Below are 21,327 nucleotides of genomic sequence, written 5' to 3'. Positions count from 1 at the left end.
AAAGCCTGCAGGGGACTCGATGTCATACATGCCGATATGTCTGCTAGATACATGCGGAAAACTCCTGGAGGGGATTATCCTGAACAGACTGACGAGGTACACGGAAGGCGAACACGGTCTAGCGAGCAGAAAATTGTTACCGGATTACGGTAAGAGAAGCCTATAGTGCATGCTATCCGAACAGACGCGTAGAAGAGATCGTTTTTGCGCCGTTGTGTAACAATTGACGTAAAAAACGCCTTCAGTAGTGCTAGCTGGAAGGCTATTGCTGCGTTGCTGCAGAAAATGCAGGTCCCAGGATATCTATGCAGTGTTCTATGGAGTTACTTTCGGAATCGGGCTTATGCTGTTTATGTTATTTATGAGTCCGTCAAGGGGTGTCGCGTCCAGTTAGCTGATCCGCCGTTCCGTTTTTCCGTGGGTAGTGCGCGTGGCCGTCAGCTGTCTTGTAATAACCCGGGCATCAGTGTGTCGTGAAACGAGTGCGCGATCGTAAAACCCTACCCAAACCAGTGTGCTGGCGAATAATTATGCATGTGTCCGGGCTATCGGACGTGTATATCGAATTCGAGGAGGTCTCAAAGTGAATTTCCGGCCGATGCCAGTATGATCGGATTGAGTCCAGCATGAAAATCGTGCGTGTCGCGAGCGGATCCCCGCCCTGCCAGTATAATTTCCATCCGTATCTGTGCGTAAATCCGGAGCAGTGCGCTTTATACACCCCGTGATGGTGCCTTCCGTACACGGGCTCAAGTACGTTCACGATACAGCAAGTACACGATCGATTGTTAAGGTCACCGCGCTCACCCTCCAATCAAGCGTCGACCTAGGCCTAGGAACCGTCCGGGGAAAGTGCAACCCTGTTAAAATCGTTAGATTAGGCAGTCCCCTGAAATTCATTGGTAAGTCTTCATGCTCGAGTCTAGCCGTAAGTGAACCTCTTACTTACATATGATGGAAGTTACAATTCCACCACACTTGTTTTCAGTGTTTTGAAATATGTATCTGCGAAAGATTAAGAACTATTTTATGTTGAATATTTTGTGTACGAAACATTCGCCAACTGAATATTTTGTGAATAAAAATTTTCTTTTACTGATACTTGAGACTGTACTAAGAAGCTCATCTTTTGGTTATTTTAAAACTAAATTTCAGAGTCCTTAATGGAATTATTGTTACCTGAAACACGGGTTTGACATTTTAAGAACAGTTTCATAAATATAACTATTATTTCGAGCATAAAACCCGAAACTAGTATTTTTTTGTTCGAATGGTATCGGAATGGTACACAATGCATTTGATAATTATTTACACCTGGATAGCATGTATCCATATTACAAGACATTTTCGTGGATCTCCCAGCATGAATTATTATAAACACAAATTTTTTTAACAGATTTTATTGTACTTGTTACTGTATCTACAGTTGATCAACTGCTGATCTACATTCGTATAACGATATGACTATTCATGCTGAAAAAAATAATAATAACAATATTGCTAATAATCGAGAGAACATGGTCCTATATCAGTAAGCTATCCGTGAGCGTCAACGTCACACAGTTAGACCATCGTTCGATTCTCCGTCGAGTTCCGCGTAAAACTAGGCTCTCCGTCGTCGAAAGGCGAAAAGCGAGCTCAGTTCCCCAAGCGTAGCCGTCCTATTTGTCATTCTTCTGGTCCTACCATCATGTTAAACAGGATTAATTTTGAAACTCACAATATGGCGGCATCCTCAGTAGGAACAAATCCACTAAACGCTATATAATTTTTGATTTCTTCTTAGTTTTCCGAACTAAAGGACTAACAAATTAAATAAACATTTCCTATCAACAGCTTCTGGAGACTACACAGTACACACAACGATTCTTTTCTGACCGTTCAAGTGCTACCGGTTCTTTTTGTCGTGCTCACCACACTTCGTGCTGTTGTTGATATGCTTTGGCTTTTCTTCTTAATTCGGTGCACCATTTTGTTGATCTTTTTGAACTGCTCCTCAGTGTAGGGAGCATCTCGCTTGTTGGAGGACTTTGAGCTATTGCTCTTAGCATCTTCGTTAGCATCTGTGTCGCTACGACTGCCGCTTTCATTCTTATTGCTGGCAGCAGCCCGCCGATGGGAACGCACTGAGTTGGCATGGTAATTGTAAATACGTTTCGGTTTCTGGGTTATCGACACTACAGTCTCGGTATTGAAGCGAGGTTCTATTTCCGGTGCAGGTGACGAGCCTTGGCCGTGAAGATCATTGATGGCCTCGGGGGTAACCGGTTCGACGAACGATTTATCTTCCATGGCTTGTCCGGAGTAAACTGTCTGGTAAATGTATTGTTGCTGTTCTTGGCCTTCTCCGTGTTCAGACTGATGGTGTTGATGGAGAACGTAATCTTCTTGGTCGTGCGAAACTTCCTGCTGTAGTTGGGCTTTCAAAGCTTGAGATTTGTACACGACTCTAGTGTGCTTATCGCTGGGATAATTCTCCACCAGTTTCGGTTCGGGAAGATATTCTTCCGTGTCATGATGCTCCGGTTGATGATGTGCGTGATATTGAGCGAAGTTTTGGTACTTGGCTGGTGGTTGATAATGGTGCTCGTGGTGCTCTTCCTGATCCGGAACGGGAGTGACGAAGTTTACTCCAGGTTTTGGGTAAACGTATTCTTGATGCTCTTCGGGAGCAGCAGCCGCTTGTTGGTGGACATATTGGTATTGTATTTGGACTTGGTGCTGGGGAGTTTCGTGCTGTTGGTGGTATGTTTCGTACTGGTAGGCTTGGTGATCAGGTTGTGTCGAGGCTTGGTAAACGATGTGAGTCGGGGTTGGCTTATGGTAAGTTGGTTGCGTTGGTCGCTTTTTATGGGATTCATAATAATGACTTTGAGGGTAGGACGTCGGTTTATACGCTGGTACGTATACTTCCTGTGGTTGCTGATATGGGTCAGGTTGACTGTATTTGACGGTTTCATGTTGCGCATGATGTTGATGCTGTTGGTGGTGATATTGCTGTTGTGGTTGATGGTGGTAGTGCTGCTGTTGCTGTTGGATCAATTGTTGCTGTTGTAGTTGAATGGCTTGCTGTTGATGGTGATATTCTTGTTCTTGGATTTCTTTGTACAATTGAGCAGCCCGGATTTCCAGATATTGTTGCAGCAGAGCTTGCAGATGTTGTGCGTATTTCGCTGGTCCAGGAATTTTTAAAACGATTACCGGATTATCATCTTGTTGTTGATAATGATGATGCTGCTGTTCATGATAGTATTGCTCTCGTGAAGCTTGTTGGTACGCACCAGTTGGATAAATTTGGTACACTTCTTCAATTGGTTTTAGTTCGTAACTATGCGAGGGCTGGATTTCTAGTTCCGTTACTGTTTCGTCGTTAGTATGAGTTGCTTTTACAGGTACATTATGCTGAGCGTAAGGATATAACATATATTTCGGTTTGGAAAAATGATATCCTCCTTCAGGTTGATTACTGTAGTGACCATACCTTAAACGAAAAACAAACGATTATTGAGGCAATAATTTCATTTCAGAGCTTACCCCAGGTCACCGTCGATGGTTCGTTTGCTACTTTTTGTGCCAGTACTGTTTTCCCGTTGGACCTTAATGCGAATCTTATTGCCATGTTCAGTGAATTGCCGGTCCAGTTCCTTGATGAAGTCGACATCCTCCGGTGGTAGTCCGGTAAATTCTTCGACGATGGATTTCGGTGTCTTGGTGGGCTTAGCTGAGGAAGCTTTCTTAGTAGGTCGTTTCTCGGACTTCTTTTCATTGGTGGCGGACGCTTGCAATGTCAGGAGTGACACTAGCGCCACTATCTACAATGGGTAAAAATTAAAGGATTGTTAATATGATATTGATGATCGATAGTGATTGGAGACAGCGGAGCTTTGAGATATTTGATTGCAATGCATTATTTCATATGCGTGCTACCTATGTCGTTTTGCGAGTTCCGTTATTGGTGCGGTTTCTTGTTGTCTTACAGATAAACTTATTGTCGAGAAATAATCAAATATATGCATATACGATTCATTATAATTGATAGGTCGCTAATTTGGACTTTTTATGATGATAGTCTTTACAATAGATGAAGGCAATGGTAGAAGAAAGTAATGGAATAATAAGTGTAAATAGTATTCATAGGAGAGAACTATATGTGATGGGAAAAATAGAGCAGCAAAATTAGATTATAATAGGGTCATAGGAAACATTTTTTTCTGTTTACTGTTACCCTCATTTTGCCACATCCGCAGACCGCTTGCCACAGTTTTCAGTGAAATTTAACAGTTTCTTTCTCCATACACTCTCTAGAGCTACATACCGCTGGTGCCACTGCACTGGTGCCGGCCTAGATTCAATCTACTAATAAAAAAAATCAGTGCCGCCATCCTAAGAACACTAAAAATTTTGAAAAGTGATTCTTAAAATTTCTTCAATTATTTTTAAAGTGTTTTTCCTATGTCCTGCAACGAGTATGGCATCAGTGAGATTATTTTAAATTTTTATAATAATTATAATAGTTGATTTGATATTGCATTTTTGTGCACAGCCGGCTCACGAGACAGCGCTAAGGGAGCGACTTGCGAGTATAATTGTATAATTTTAGGTAGTGAACATATTTATGAACCTTCAAACCTCTTTTGAATTCAAACTTAAGCTTAGCCACAGACATAAGAATAACTCTTCCATTCGTCGCACGCCGTAACAGTCATTTCCAATTTATTGTTGGTTGGGAGTGTGTATGTATTGGTCAAAGTGGCGCTTTTTATCGAAAAGAGGAAAGTTTTCTATAAAAAATACTTCCTTTTTCAAGGGAAACACCTATTGTAAGTTAATATTCAGGAATGTCGATAGATAGATAGTCCCAAGTAACAATTTGGCTTTTATTTAACTCTTATGATGGCATTTAAGACCAAAATTGGTCATGAAAACCGCCATAAAAGTACAATAAAACTCACATTGTTGCTAGGCAAAATGTGCGTGACGTTAACTGTCGTTGATTTTTCAAGAGTTATGTCTGTTTGTCTGTGGTTAAGCCTTAGGTTTTATGAGGGTAACATCGTTAGAGTCGCGCCACTATTAGGGTAGAACCATCGCGATTTGTCAGTTTTAGTAGACCGTGTCATCTATGTACAAATATTGTAAATTTTATCTCTGTGACTGCTAACGTTGCATAATATTGTTAGTTTTGATTGTCTTATAAAGTGGCCCCGGAATAATTCAATCATTAAGATCAAAATGTGTTAAGTGTGTTGTATTTCATAACAAACATTGAAGGAAAATTTCTTTACGTAAATATCCCTAGCTTTTTAATTTTCAAGCAATCAGTACTGGTTTTTATCGAACAACTTTGATCCCTACTTCCTCGTAGTACCAGCCGGAATACGTTTCGGGTAACTAACCCCGGTGCACAGTGGTCCAAAAGGGTAAAAAGTGGAGCTTTTTTTCCTGTCTTCATTTGCTTTCATTTTAGAAAAATACTGTTTATGGAACTTTTGTTCGTGGGACCCATAACCTGAAAGTGTCAAAAGTGAGCCATGGCTCACTATGATAAAAATAAGAAATAATTTTTTTGTGTTGGAAACCATAAACATAGTTTCTATAGCAAAGTTGTAGAAAATGTAAAAACATGAAAGTTTGCTGAAGAAATTTTTACACTTTTATCTCTGTCAGATGCAGAACTATAAAGCATTTTCTTAGCATTTTCTGTTTAAAAAATAGTTTTTCATACCTAGCGTCCCAAGTAACAATTTGGGTTTTATTACACTCTTATGATGGCATTTAAGACCAAAATTACTCTTGAATACCACTATAAGAGTACAATAAAACTCACACTTATTGTACTCTACAAGCTACGAGAGCCTATAGGGTGAAATGGGGCAAGTGCATGTATGAATTCAGTGCTTCACCTTGAAACTCAAGTCACGTACTACAAATTTGTATAGGTGCCGTTTGTCCTCACCCACCTAAGGTCGTATATCGACATGGAAGGAGGCACAGTGTTGACTCGGTACTACAAGAAAGCAGCCCCTTCTCGAGACACCGGTACATAGTCCTGCAACGTGAAACTACTACGAACATGCAAGCAATTACAAATAGGAATATTTAGCATCGACCTAGGCGACGAAACAAGGACGACGGAAGGGTACTCGGTACTTGGAACTGCAGAATGCTGAACTTCACTGATGGTGGCCGGATACTGTTAGAACAGCTTAAACGCCGTAAAATATTCATCGTAGCTTTGTAGGAAATCTTTTGCAAAAAAGAGGTGGTTTGGAAGCAGCTGATAAATTGGAAAGCGATCAACGAGAGAATGTGTCTATTGAGAATAACGAACCGTTTCTTCAATTATGGTATTATCGGATTACCAACGAATGGCCGAAACACAAATGACCGAATCACGAATGGCCGAAACACAAATGACCTAAACACAAATGGCCGAATCACGAAAGGCCGAATCACAAAAGGTCGAACATCATATTCGGCCGAAAATATTCACGGCCTTCAACCTGCAAAAACGTGGGGTACATGCTGGGGGCAGCCCCCCCCCCCTGCAGTGGCCGGCGGATCACCGGCGCACACTCGCGTCATGCGGCCGTTTCTCCCTGAATCATCTAGGATACATTTGCTACTAATACGGTAAATACATGTCGCATCTTATAATAAACGAAATTCATTTGCGCTTAGGGGAACAAAGAACTATCAATCATCTATACCCTATAGTAAATAGTTGTATTGCTTATTTTGGTTTTTGTTTGATTAAAGTTATTTGTCAACTACTTACCAATTCATGTTTTTTATTTGTTGGTATTTCGAAAAAAAATCGGCCTTTCGTGATTCGGCCATTCGTGACCCGGCTATTCGTGATTCGGCCTTTGGTGATTCGGTCTTCTGTGACTGCTGTTGAAATTCGGCCATTTGGATTTAGGCCAATCTTGATTCGGCCATTTGTGTTTCGGCTATTCGGTACCAGCCCGTATTATCAACGTGTAGACCCGATGCTGAGAAGGAAGCATTCTTCGCGAGGCTGAAGGCAACATACGACAGTAGTCGCCATGGGACATCAGAATCGTCATCGGGGATATGAACGCCCAGGTCAGTGGGGAAGAAATATATAGTTCGGTGATAGGACACCATAGCCTGCACACCGAAACGAACGATAACGGCCAATGATGTATAAACTTCGCAGTTTCTCGAGGGCAGGTGATCCGAAGCCCCATTTTCGCACGCAAAGATATCCTCAAAGCCACCTGGAGATCACCTGACCAACGTACAATGAACCAGATTGACTACATTCTCATCGATGGCCGGTTCTTCTCTAACACCACGAACGAGGTGCGGATATTGACTCTGCCTATCACCTAGTAGTAGTACATGTGCGCTCAAAGCTGTCCACCGTATACCAGACACGTCAAAGCCGCCCTCCTCGGCTGAACATCAGGCAGAAGATAACCTGCAATATGCTGAGAACTACGTGCAAATGCTGAGTGAGACACTGCCTTCTTCTGAAGAGTAAACGGAAGTTAACCTAGGAGTGCCCATGGGAGATAATAATATCCCAGCTCCTGATCTTTAAGAAGGTTGCCGAAGGTAAGGAGGTAAGGAGGGTAAGGAGGGCCTGCTAGCAGAGCTTTATAAACATGGCCAAGAAATGCTGGCAATGGCCCTACACTGGGTTATTTTTACCTTTGTTATACTATAACAAAGGTTTTAAGATTTGGAACGAGGAGAAGTAACCGGAAGAACGAATGGAAGGAGTTGTTTGTCTCATCTACAAACTACAAAAAGGCTGATCGGCTTGACTGCTGCATCTATCGCGGCATAACGCTAATAAACGTCGTCTACAAGGTCTGTTCCAGGTTCTGTAACGCCGGCTATCACCGATAGCACAGGGTTTTGTAGGAAATTACCAGGCTAGCTTCACGAGGGCTCGCGCACCTGCAGACCAGACTTTTACCATCTGACAGATGTTGCAGAAACATTGCATAAAATCTTTATTAATTTCAAAGCAGCATTCTATATAGTCGATCGAGCACAGCTATGGCAGTTAATCCATGAACTCGAGACTTCGCAGCAGTACTATTTATTAATGTGATGAATTAATAAATAACACGGATTAACGGATTTACACACTTGCTAACATTAACTTCTAATTTAAAGTCTTGCTCAAAAAATTCTCATGGGAAAACCATAGCGTAAGAGTCGTAATAAACACTCATAAAATCATGAAATCATAATCTTTCTTTGCTATTATTGACCAGGGTAATATATCATTATTTAAGCGAAATCTGGGCAATTGAATGCGGTTTTGTCGTAATACGGAATGTAATCAGCACTATTTTGAACAAAAGACTACATAAAATTTTCTGCGCAAAGCAATTTTGCTTGGTACACGTGTGTATTACAGCACAGGAGTGCCACCCTTTTCCAACTCTAAAAAAATTATGCAATTCTTAAGCGGCTTCAATGGCTGCAAAAGTGGTAGTTATTATTACCATTCCAGCTACAACACGCTGCGTTGAATTACATGAAAAGCAAGTAATAAACAAAACTGCTAAAACCACTTCAGGCAATATCGATACTACGCAACACGAACTTATACTACGCACATAGTTATACATGCGATGCTGGTTATGATCGATTCAGTTGTCCCGTGGGTTGCATGTCTCATACAGGTGCTTACATTAATTCGCATGTCTATTTATGTGAAGTTTCCTTTTTAGGTAAATTCATTCTCACGCAATGTAACTAAATATAAACAAAATGGATTCACTAAAATTTATTGTAACACGCACGATGTGAAAATGTGTCTTACTGTTCTGTTTAAAGTAAATTTGTGTTAATAAATAAAAGCGAAACAGTAGGATTTCGGGTTTGAGGCATATTTCTCCAGTCGCAATAGTAAAATGTATAGTAACATTACAGGTTATATAACAAGCCATTTTACATATAATATTCCTTTATATTTTTCGATCATTGCAACACTGAAACTTGTTATAGTTTCACACGAGAGTTTTTAATAATTTTTCAGAGTTTTTGCATAATTTAGTTGGGTGATACCTGTCTTCCTAAAGAATTGTTTTGAGTTCTATTTATTATTACATAAACATTTTTTAGCTGTCATAGAAAGAATTAAGTAATCATTCAATCGCTACTGGGAATTTTTGCTATTTTAAGCTCAGTTCAAGTCATCCACCATAAAGTTACCCATTGCCATAAAACCGCTAATCGATTTATGTTAGCATTCAGCCTTCAGTTAGGCAATATCGCACGCACTAAAATGCTTTCAAAATGCAAACCGGCTGATTACGCTTCCATACTCTGTGAACGTGTTCAGTGAGTACGCTGAGTGAAAAAGATTGTTAATCTTATATCTATATGAAAAAAATAGTGAACAGTAAATTGCAATCATCATGATTCGTTAACTTTGATGTACTCTCCTCCTACTATAGCATTAAAAACAACTACTAAAGTTGTAAATTTTGCAAAACCAACGAAGGCTGAGGGGCTAAAATATTCACAGATTTGCAAAATACTCCCGCGTCATTGTGTCTATTAGATGCACGTGGCCGGCGTCGGTCGGCAACGGCAGCACCGAGCGGTTGTAGTGCCGCCAGTAGAGATTTCGGTAACATAACGAACGGTACACTGCACTGGCATGGCACAGCACACCGCTTTAATTAGCCAACCTTGACCGGACGTTTTGTGACGATGGACGATGAGTGCGGCGAACTGTCCATTTGGATTGATATGCTCTTATTTCTTTCGCCATTCTGTCCGCCGGCAGCTAGCTTGGCATGCGGCGGCGCGGCGCTAGCTCGAGCGGCATTCGTTTCGTGGAAGACGCGATGGCAATGGTCTGCTCGCGCAGATGGCCAGCGCAGATCGCAGTTGCACTTGCAACAGGCAAACCAGACCATTTTTCTTTGTAATAATGCATAATTCAGCAAACGGCAGAAAAGCTACCAACAAGCGGCTCGTTAAAATGAGCACGCGCGCGGTTTACCTTTTTCGAGCTTGAGGTGCGCGTTGGCTATGCACTATATCGTATAATTGCCAGTAAACGGGTGAGATACGATTTTCATACTGCAGTTCGGCAGTTGCTTCTTCATATATTATTTCCACAAATGGGTTCGACCGATTCGCGTACAGTGTCTGATGGTCAAATTGTTGTAAATCGCTCAGCAGGATTGCAATATGAAACATTAAAGGTTTTGGATTTACCACAAAAAAAATTAATTGATTGGAAGGACCTTCGGTTGTAAAGCTTGAGGTGCTTCTTGCTACACTTTTAACTTTTTAGGTAGGAAAATTGTTTCTAAATAAAGAACGTTTCTGTATCGCATATGCAAGCTGGATTGTGCTCGGTTCCCCTGCTAACAGGTACTTGTTTTTGAACGAATTGACCATTAATCCGACCTTCACTGCTTCAGTTTGGTATACTGGTCAGCAACTAGCTGAAACGTTCTTCCGCCAACATCCACGTTGATAGCGAAACAGATAAATTGATTGGATTTATTGAAGATTGTGTCCCGCATGTTAAAATCCGCACATTTCATAACACCTTGTTGCTCAATGTTGAACAAGAGGCAGGAAATACCATCGCCATGTCGAAGTCTCCTTCGTATTTCGGGCTTTATAACGGGCCCGATATTCTCACACAGCACTGTACACCATCATTCGTGGCCTTAATCATAGCTTTTCATGACCGATAGTATTACACATGGCCTTGAAATCTATGAATAGGTGGTGCGTAGGGACTTGGTATTCGCGACACTTTTGGAGGATCTGGCGCAACATAAAGGTTCGGTCATTCGCCCATTCACAAAACCGTTTTGATAACGTGCCACAAATCTCCTTGCTAGTGATGACAGACGGCGGAAGATGATCTGAGAAAGTACTTGGTTGGCGGCGTTGAGAATAGTGATCGCCTGGTAGTTTCCACTCCTCCGGTAGCTGTTCTGTTTCCCAGATCTTGACTATCAGCCGATGCACACAGGTAGCTTACCTATTCCAGTCCATATTGATGAGTTCCGCTGCGATTCCGTCCGCTGTCCGCTTTGTCCGCGGACTTGTTGTTTTTGAGCTACTTGATGGCTTCGAATACTTCACCTATTATGAAAGTCGGCACATCTCCAACATCCACCGTACTGGTGTAGACATTCGTTTCTGTCTCTATCGTTCCACGTTTTGACGGGTTCCCTGCTGCAACGTCGACGCCCGCGCTGCATTCTTTTCGTCTGGCATCGTCTTCTTCGAACCATTCACTACGTCCTCGAGAGGCGCTCCGTTTAGTTCTTCCTCATCCAACAGGGCTGCCTCAAGGCTTTGGAGGTTTTCTGTGGTGACTTCAGGTAATTTGAGTTACTCCAGATTGTACCAAGGCAGTCGACGGTACCAAATGTTGGTAACAACGGAAAGTCCTTGACGTACTTTAACCATCAAAAGGTAGTTGTCAGAATCGATGTTTGAGCTACGATAGGTTCTAATGTGGATATTATTATCGCTCAAACGATCACTTAATCCCCTATCTCTCCAGCAGACGGATATCCATGTTCGGGCAAAATACCCTGGAAATCAACTGTTTTATATGCATATTTTGTCGTTAAATGTGTTGCAATGTATTATAGTTATAAGCAGTAAACTATGCATATAAAGTAATACACACTTAGGAAAAAGGACCGAATTCGGAAATTGTTTTGCCAGAATCTCAACAGCCGACAGTTCGGCAAAATTTTGTATGTCACCAAATGTTACTAAAGATCCGTAAACGTCGATATGCACCACCGACAATGTTGCCGACTGTTGAGATTTCGGCAAAATTTTACCGATTTCGGTGCTTTTTTTAAGTGTATATATAGGAGTCAAGATAGGGCCACCGGGCCCCCACCTCTGGCTACGTGGCTGCCGTAATCAAGTGGATTTACACTCTAGCCCTGGAAGATGCATGCAAGTCTTCTTTGATGGTCGAAAGCTCTACGTGCCGTTGGGTGTGGTGGTAATAACTAGACTTGTCTGTGCGACTTCGGCAACAAGGCTGCCTGTTTCTACCGCACTGATCGAGTAAATAATAGTCTATCTTCTCCACGGCAGAAACAAATAGCAATCATACAAAAATTATATTGTTTCCAAAGACGAGTGTGTGGTGCTTGTGTGGAATAATAGAATTGGGAAAATACGACAAAATTGGATTTTCGACTACCTAATATAAGGGTGCAGCAGTAGTTGAGTCAGTAAAACATTCGGCCGGCAACCGAAAGCGCGTGGGTACGACTCTCACCTGCCATTGCACAACCCAATATATTTTTGGTCTAAAGGGTAAGGAACGGATTAATCAGGGGTCGCCTATTTTATTCAGTTGAACATAAATGAGCTTAACGAGAAATTAGTGATCATCTTTTAATAATGGTTACGATGATTGCTCTGATTGTATTAGTAAATCAATCTTCATAGCGCTTTAGCAGCAAGTTTCTAAGTAGGTACAGTAAAGATTTGTATAACCCGGTGCACAGTGGTCCGAAAATCAAAATAGTTGGCAGAAACCCCATTTTGCAAGTATTTTTAATTGATCAAATAACTCAAAAGTGTTCTTCTACATACCCATATGAGCCTAAATCCTTGTTTTGGTTGTTCGTTTCTTAGTTTTCTAAAAGCTATAGCCTTCTGAACTTGTTGAATAACATTTAAGCCGGTGAAATCTTTTCAAAAACACGTATAGTTGTTTCTTATAGGTATGAAGCAAACGTTGCATAAATATCGTAAACAATGACATATTTAGTTGAAAGACATCTATTTCAATATTATTGAGAAGGTTACACTAATTTAAAATATTATTGGTTCACCGAGTCTGGCTTGATTATGATAAAAATGAAGACGAATATCTAAACTCTTTCGAATTGACAGTCGTAACTTATGGAACCCGTCGAGTTCCGCTGCCATATTACTTTTAGTGTGCAGGTATACTTGTAAGGAACCGATTAAACCTAAATTTGCCTGCAACTTTCTGCAACTAAGAAAGTAAAGACAAATCTTAGAGAGGATGTACGAATTCATGTAAGCAAATTTGATTTTAACGAATAATCCTTGCAATGGTTTCAATATATGATAGTAGGCATTGATTATTCTGCATTGATTATTCCAGGATATCGTGAAAATGAAAGGGACAAGCATTAATATAGTTTAATAAACTGATTTTGGAGTATACTTCAAAGAAAGCTTCGTAGCGCAAAACAACAATTTAGTTTGTTTCGGGAATATCGAAACAGAATGACGCGCTTCTAAGGCACATCTGATGCAAAGGCTCATTTCAACAGGATTTACAGGAGACATAATACTCCCATTACATCTTATTATTAGGCTTGCATTTTAGATGGAAGACCCCTTTACGATAAGGATATACAAGGTCTAAAACTAATGTTTAATTCAAAAAGTAATCAAAAGTATTCAAAATGTGACAAAACAGCGAAACTAATCATGGATGTGTAATTATCGTTCTGTATGTTACATTACATTAATGTATGCTCCAGTCTGAATTCGTAATTATTATCAATATATCTACAGGCATACCTCGATATAAGACAATTTATAATTTCTAAAAGTTGTCTTATATCGAAATTGTCTTATATCGAAACATGGTTTTTTCAAAAAAAAATTGCATTAGCGGTAGCCAGTTTTGCTCTGTGTTATGTGTTTACGGTTTTTGAACTATTTATTATTGTTTGAACTATTAGTTTTTTACTATTATTGGGATTATTTTGAAATAATGAACATCTTCATGGCACCGATTTCAGAATGGAAAATCAGCTCTGGTATCGTTATCAGCTATGTCAAAGGGATTTGTTTCGATATAAGACAAAATTGTCTTATATCGAATTGTCTTATATCGAGGTTGTTTTATAACGAGGCTGTCTTATATCGAGGTATACCTGTAATACAATAAATAATATATGAAAAAAAATAATTTCATACTTTTCAGTGGAAGAAACTAGAAGTCTAATATTAATTAATCAAGGGCATAGTAGAGGCCGCAAACAAAGCAATTACAAGAAAGTTTTTCTGGTTAATTTTTATTTGTTCTTTCATTAGTCAGACCGATACGTATTTCGCCTACGACTTGCCGGCTTCATCAGTGTCTGTTTTGAATTTGAACTTTATATGTATTTCTTTATTTGAAAATTTATTCAATAGTAAATAGCTTGTCTATAAAACCATTCGGGTGCAATTAGAACGCTGAATCAAATGTACTGGGAAAATCGAATGAGTCGCAGAAATGTGAAAAAATCTTTCAATAAAAAAGTACTTAAGCAATTATTGGATAACAATCCAATAAAATGAAAATGTAATGTTATCCAACCTTTCAGTACCTTATAAGACAACTGAGAGTTATCAAATCAACTCAACCATTACTGAAAAACTTAACCAATAATTAATATTATATTATGGTAATAACGTGTATTAAAGAGTTTACTTATAATTTAAGGGTTAAGCACTAGTTGAATGATATCACATAGATCTCCTGAGTATATCAACCAACTTCGCAGAAGTCACCTATCCTCTAGGAGATCGTTTTGACATTTCTGCCAGCTTTTTGGACTTTCGGACCACTGTGCGGTGGGTGGTGCTGTACGCCAATCGCGATATCTCAGCTGTTCATTAACCAATAATATAGGACAATTGCAGGGCCAGCTGCTACGATCCTATTGATCCTATTGATTCAAATATTCGAATCGTAAGGTAAACAAATCAGTTGTCCTTTTGTTTGAATCGTACTAATTCCTGCCTTTTTTCTATGTTATATCGTTATTTAATTAATTTAACTGATCTCATCGAGTACATCATCAATTGCTGCACCGGAATATTCTGGAGTACATTCGCTTGAGCTATAATTTGTGATATAATCTGTGTTTTCGGTTAAATAATTTTGTGATCGCTATATAATGGAGGCAAACAAAATTTGCTGCTCTTGTGCCAACGAACTTCTGAGTGCCGATACCAATACAATCACCTGCAACGGCTTTTGCAACTCATCGTTTCATCTGAATTGCGTCCATCTAACTCCTGCGACCCGTGACCAGATTAATAAATCATCTCACATTTTCTGTATGTGCAATGCTTGCTCTAAGCTAATGAAGCTTGTTAATTTTCGCCAAACAATGTCATCGACTAAGGATATACTGCAGCTTGTTAATGAAGAGCATAACAAAATATTGCGTGAGCTTCGGAGTGAAATTGAGCAAAACACAGCCAAAATAAACGCCATATTACAACACAACTTCACATCAGATACACAATCACCATTACCAGATAATCAGCTGTTCACTGCACAGGCTACACGAAAACGCCGTCGTATGCATGAGGAAGATGAAAGCCCTAACAATGCCATTCCAGTTGTAAACAAATTCGAAGGAACGAAGGAAATTGCTGCGGACATAACTATTCCACTAGCTGCTTCCCAACGAGAGAAAAAATTTCATCTTTATTTGTCCGGTTTCACTCCTGAAGCAACAGTTAAGGAAATTGCGGACCTTGTGAAGATGAATCTTAACACCGATGAGACTGTAGACGTTACGAAGCTCGTTCCAAAAGGTAAAAATCTTTCCGAACTCACTGTTCACGATCAGATTGGCAGCACAGACGAGATCCACAAAAAGGTAATGTAGGTTGCTGCACGTGCACTGCAGTGTTGATCGATGATATCGTTGGTAACCGTGGTTGAATGTTGGCATCGACGAGCTTAGTTGATGACACGCTACCACTTCCAATGCCTTGTACTCTCACAAAGGCAGGTGACTCCCGGCATTTCAGCTTATTTGCAAAGCCGCTAGTCATGTAGCATAATTCAGAACACGAATCTAACAATGTTCTAGCATAAGACACGTTTCCGTATTGATCTTCAACCCGAACAATTGCTGTCGATCTGATCGTGAACACTCACTTTTGTCTCGTTTAAAGTCGGCATTGGTTTCCACCAGAAGGAATTGGCCCTTCAAAGCTCGTCATGGCAGAAGGGAATTGTTTTTCGTGAATTTGACACTGGACTTTTAACACGAAATAATTTTCGCACTCGCACCGTCCCGGCCGAGGATTCCATGCAATAACGACGCGCTGATAGACGAACACACGGCAGAGCAAATTCAAACGAGCGAAACGATAGCAGCTGATAACCACTCAATTGATCCACCCGCACTACGAACACTGACCGTTTTCTATCAGAACACTAGGGGCCTACGTACCAAAACAAACGATCTGTTTCTTGCTCTCGGTGCGTGTGATTATGATATCATAGTGTTTACCGAAACTTGGCTGAAGAATGATATACTTGACTCGGAGCTAACAAATAGCTACACACTCTATCGATGCGATCGAAACTCTGCTACCAGCCAATGCCAACGTGGTGGTGGTGTACTGATCGGAGTAAAAACCAATTTAAAAAGCACGTCTGTTATCTGCTCGGATGCTAATGTGTTAGAGCAAACAGCTGTCCGCATTGAGATGAATGATTGTAATGTTTTTATTTGTGCCATCTATCTACCGCCTAATTCTGACCCCGTGCTTTATGAGATGCATTCGGCTTGCGTTCAGCAACTATCTTTGCTTGCCAGGGATCGCGATAAAATGATTGTGCTGGGTGATTACAATCTACCACACTTAAGATGGGATTTTGACGAGGATATGAATTGTTTTTTACCGATAAATGCATCTACCGAGCCTGAGTTAGCGCTAGTTGAATCTATGTTAATTACGGGTCTGCAACAGCAGAATTACTTTGTAAATGACAATGGCAGGTTGCTTGATTTGGTTTTTACAAGTAGTGCAGCCTGTGCAGATATTTTTGAACCACTGATACCACTGCTGAAAATTGACCGTCATCATATGCCAATTGTGTTAAAATTAAATGTTGAGCGTAATCACAAAGAAGAAGAAATTGTAAGTTTTGATTTCCATCGATGTGATATGGCACGGCTGAAGGAGTTAATTCAACAAGTGAACTGGGATCAATTATTAGCTATTGGATCAATTGATGATGTAGTTGTCCGTTTCTACGAAGAGCTCTTTCGTATCTTTCGAACAAATGTACCGTTAACAAAAAGGAAACGTGAATTTCGCAAAAATCTGCCGTGGTGGAATGCTAACCTTCGGAATCTTCGAAATCGTCTTCGGAAAGCCAGAAAGCGTTACTTCAAGTGTCGGAGTGAGTCGCGAAAAATTGAAATGCGTGAAATTGAGGCTCAATTCAACTCTTTGAACGCTTCAAGCTTTCGCGATTACATTCGTCGCATAGAAGGAAATGTAAAAGCTGACCCAAAATCGTTCTGGAGCTACGTTAAAGACCGTCAATCTACAAAAGGGATACCGGAAAACATGCGTTACCAGGGAATCGATGCGACCACGCTACAGGAGTCCGTGAATATGTTCTCGTCTTTCTTTCAAAGTGTGTCAAGTAATAACTCACCACCTTTGTCTGAAGCGTACCTGGACAGTATTCCGCAGTATGATGTAAATATGCTTCGAATGAATTTTTCGCCCCACGATGTCCTGCTTAAGCTGCAATCCATCGATGGATCAAAAGGACCCGGTCCCGATGAGCTGCCACCGTTCTTCGTAAAAAATTGTGCTGGTGCTCTAGCGTACCCTGTCAGTATCATATTTAACCGTTCGATCGCAGAGGGGTACTTTCCAACCATTTGGAAATCTGCCTCAATCACACCGATTCACAAATCTGGTTCTCTTAACGATGTGGAGAACTATCGTGGGATTTCCATTCTTAGCTGTTTACCTAAAGTGTTTGAAAGTATGGTGCACGATGAACTGTACCAATCTGTTAAATCCATAATTGCTACGGATCAACATGGTTTTATGAAAAAACGCTCGACCACAACAAACCTGCTAAGTTACGTTTCGACTCTTGTGGACAAAATGGAAAAACGACAACAGATCGACGCAGTGTATGTCGATTTCGCCAAAGCTTTTGACAAGGTTCCACATATTCTGGCGGTTGAGAAGTTCAAAAGAATAGGGTTACCCGAATGGATAATACAATGGATCCTGTCTTATCTTACGGACCGGAGCTCAACAGTGAAGGTTTGCGGTGTCTGCTCTACCCCATTCCAAATTCAGTCCGGTGTACCTCAGGGCAGCGTCCTGGGGCCATTGCTATTTGTTTTATTTATTAACGATTTATGTTGGAAATTAAAGTCGCCAAAATTATTATACGCTGACGACCTCAAATTCTACCGAGTAATTACGACGCTGACAGATTGTTGCGCACTTCAATCGGATATCAACACGCTCATGGATTGGTGCAGTCTGAACGGAATGGAAGCAAACGTGAACAAATGCTGCATGATATCATTCACCAGGTTACGTGCACCAATTGTGTTTGACTACCTCATGGCAGCAACTAGCTTGGAACGTAAGACGACTGTGAAGGATTTGGGAATTCTGATTGACAGCAAACTAAGGTTCGTAGAACACACTTCCGCTGTCACGGCTAAGGCATACGCTATGTTGGGGTTCCTGAAAAGAAATACAAAGTTTTTTGCTGATATCTACAGTTTGAAGACCCTGTATTGCTCGCTCGTGCGCAGTGTTCTAGAGTACGGAGTGCAAGTGTGGGCACCGTACCATGTAGTCCACATCAACCGAATCGAACGTGTGCAAAGGCAATTTATTCGCTACGCTCTTCGGAATATTGGCTGGAGGGATCGGATAAATCTACCACCGTATGAAAGTCGCTGCATGCTAATCGGCCTACAAACGTTGTCAAGTAGGCGAGTATTCCTACAACGAATGTTAATCTTCGACGTCCTAGCAGGCAACATCGACTGTGCGGATATACTGAGCAAACTACGCTTCAATGTGCCTTCCCGAGTGATTCGCCAAAGTGAGTTTTTTCGACAATTGCATCATCGGACTAATTATGGAATGAATAACCCGCTGGAAGTTTGCTGTAGTCGTTTTAATGATGTTTATTACTTGTTCGATTTTGGATTGTCAAAAAATGTATTTAGGCTAAGAATCTGTAATATTTAATTAGTTAGATAAGTTTTATGTCTGTGCGATGTTCTTTATGTCGAAGATTAATAAATAAATTAAAAATTCCAACCGCCTCTCCCAGCAGAGATTCGAACATACGACGACTGGCTTATTGCTCCAGCATCGTATCTCGAGGCCAACTGGGAGGCATCTACATGCACCCACACAATATATTTAAATATTTGTCCTTTGCAGTTCTAACTCCATTCGGAAACTAATGTGAAGACGAAGGATTAATTTATCTTCATGATCACTAATTTCACCTAAGCGTGTAGGGCGCTATATCTCTGCATATTAGCGTTGGTAGGAGGAAATGCTTATCAACTTAGTCCGTATTGACTCTTTTCATAACGCCTGATTTTTCTTTTCAGGTATAATAAATTCAAGTTTGTCACGTGGTTCCATAAATCTTGCATGTCCATATTATTTTTCGATATGAATTGAATTACGGCTTATGACCATTCATCATATTCAATTTAAAACTGCTCGCGCTATTTCGGACAAATCAAATAGGTTAATAGCACATAAGCTTCGGTGAACTGATTTCTCATAGTTTTTTTATATCAATATTTCGGATTTCTTAAAATTGAAAAGCATTATGGAAACACTCCAAATATTAAAAAAACAAGATAGAAAGCATCGTAAAGTTTATACATAATTATGATCCAGTAACAGAATTATAACACAAAAAGATCATAAAAAAGAATAAATAATAGTACCTGACAGAAAACAGAAATGGGAGGGTCCATCAGGGTACTTGTTTGAAGCAGTGTGCTTAGGGAGAGTGAAGTGGTCAACTTCCTAAGGTTAACCTTGGCCCGGCTAACAACACATTGTGGATAATGAGCGGGCCCTTCTCCCCACCTATTGGGGCCATTCTGCATTGGGAGGGCTTACTCAACGATTGACTCATGTGATTTAGTTTCTGGAAGGAGATTCTTAAATACCCTTGGTACGTGCAAGTGATGTTGTTTGCCGACAGATTCCCTTTTGGCCCTTCATACAGGAGCTGGTAAACGTGACCAATCGTTATGTTTGTACGATTCCCCTTGTCAAGATATGCCCATTGTTATGAACAGTTGTTCTGCTAAGATAGGTGGTAGTTCCCATACATACATACATACATAATCACTAATTTCACCTTAAAATGCTATTTTTTGATCAGAATTTTTCGATAAGGACATCAGCTTGAATCACTTAACCATAAATGTAATTCATACATAGATGTAATCCATAATTCATACAATTTCCTGTGTTTTGGACAAGAAATATTATGAATTAAAAATTGTTTTTAAAAACTTTCTAGCATTTTTCCAGCTAGTGTAGCACATCGCCACCTCGCTACTGCTGAAAAGGATCTTCACCTCACTACTTTGACCACTGACTACAGGATTTCTAAACGTCAAGCACTCAATATTAACATTCTATATTGCAGTAGAAATGTGAGCGCTTACGTCATTTGATGGTGACGGTCACAAGCTTATAACAATGATAATTTGGAACAAGTCAGTTAGTCAGAACTGTTTAAGAAAGCAGCTTGGTGCATAAATTGTTTACCAAAACCAAAAATGCAACCAAGTATGATGTATCAGTGCATCTAATTCCGATCATCAATTTTGTAGGTGATCATAATCCTGCTATTCAAGTATAAAATTATTATCCACTAGTACCAGATGGATCTAAAATGTTTTGTGTTTATATATGTCAATCCCCCTATCCCTCTCCAACAGCTTGCATTAAAGGTCATTATTGTCATAAGATTGATAATAACAAAATTTATGTATTTGGGCATTTGAAAAGCGAATTTTGAAACTTTACTTGAACGAGGAGACGTGTGCTTGTGATCGTTTTATCTGTTCAATTACAATAAGATGGGGCAACATTCGCTATATTTTTGAAATATTTTAATCATAAAAAACAGTAAGACCGAACTTCGTGTAATATTTAAACTTACAAAATTAATCAAAGTCAGTGGTGGATAAGTTTTATTTTCCAGTATCAAACTCTAATTGTTAATAAAAAAATAATAAAAACTTTTATGTTCTAGGTAACAACAGCAGCATGAGCATGAACGACACTTTTATCTACTAGGTAACAATAGCGTGTAAAAATAAGCATGGCTAGGTAAATAAAACAAACAAAGGTAATTCAAAACATCACTGAATTTCTATACTTCTTTAACTAACCAATACTACAGCTGAAGCGTGACTCGCGTAGGCCTCTGGAATATACGAGAGTGTGGTGGTTGGTGCATAACGTGATGTTCGGGTCAAACAGGAAAAAATACAAGTGGCTATC

The 21,327-nt window shown here is 40.1% G+C and overlaps 1 protein-coding gene across 1 annotated transcript; it reads right to left on the bottom strand.

Annotated features, from left to right (window-relative positions):
- Positions 1 to 1,881: 1,881 nt before the first annotated feature.
- Positions 1,882 to 9,914, bottom strand: LOC128739620 (putative mediator of RNA polymerase II transcription subunit 26). Its single transcript, XM_053835115.1, has 3 exons — positions 9,684 to 9,914; positions 3,535 to 3,812; positions 1,882 to 3,481 (listed from the first exon to the last, which is right to left on the bottom strand). Exons 1-3 carry the CDS (start codon positions 9,912 to 9,914, stop codon positions 1,882 to 1,884), a joined length of 2,109 nt encoding a protein of 702 aa, XP_053691090.1.
- Positions 9,915 to 21,327: the final 11,413 nt, after the last annotated feature.

Source organism: Sabethes cyaneus, chromosome 3, assembly GCF_943734655.1.
Source record: "Sabethes cyaneus chromosome 3, idSabCyanKW18_F2, whole genome shotgun sequence".
Taxonomy (NCBI): domain Eukaryota; kingdom Metazoa; phylum Arthropoda; class Insecta; order Diptera; family Culicidae; genus Sabethes; species Sabethes cyaneus.
This window is presented reverse-complemented; position numbering and strand designations above follow the sequence as displayed.

Bases quoted from the DNA above. Each gene is read 5' to 3' on its own strand.
- LOC128739620 (XM_053835115.1), bottom strand. From the start codon at position 9,914: ATGGTCTGGTTTGCCTGTTGCAAGTGCAACTGCGATCTGCGCTGGCCA. The intron at 3,813-9,683 runs GTTGGCTAATTA...TACCCATTGTAG, and splicing joins TCACAAAACGTCCGGTCAAG to ATAGTGGCGCTAGTGTCACT. The intron at 3,482-3,534 runs GTAAGCTCTGAA...TTTTCGTTTAAG, and splicing joins ACCATCGACGGTGACCTGGG to GTATGGTCACTACAGTAATC.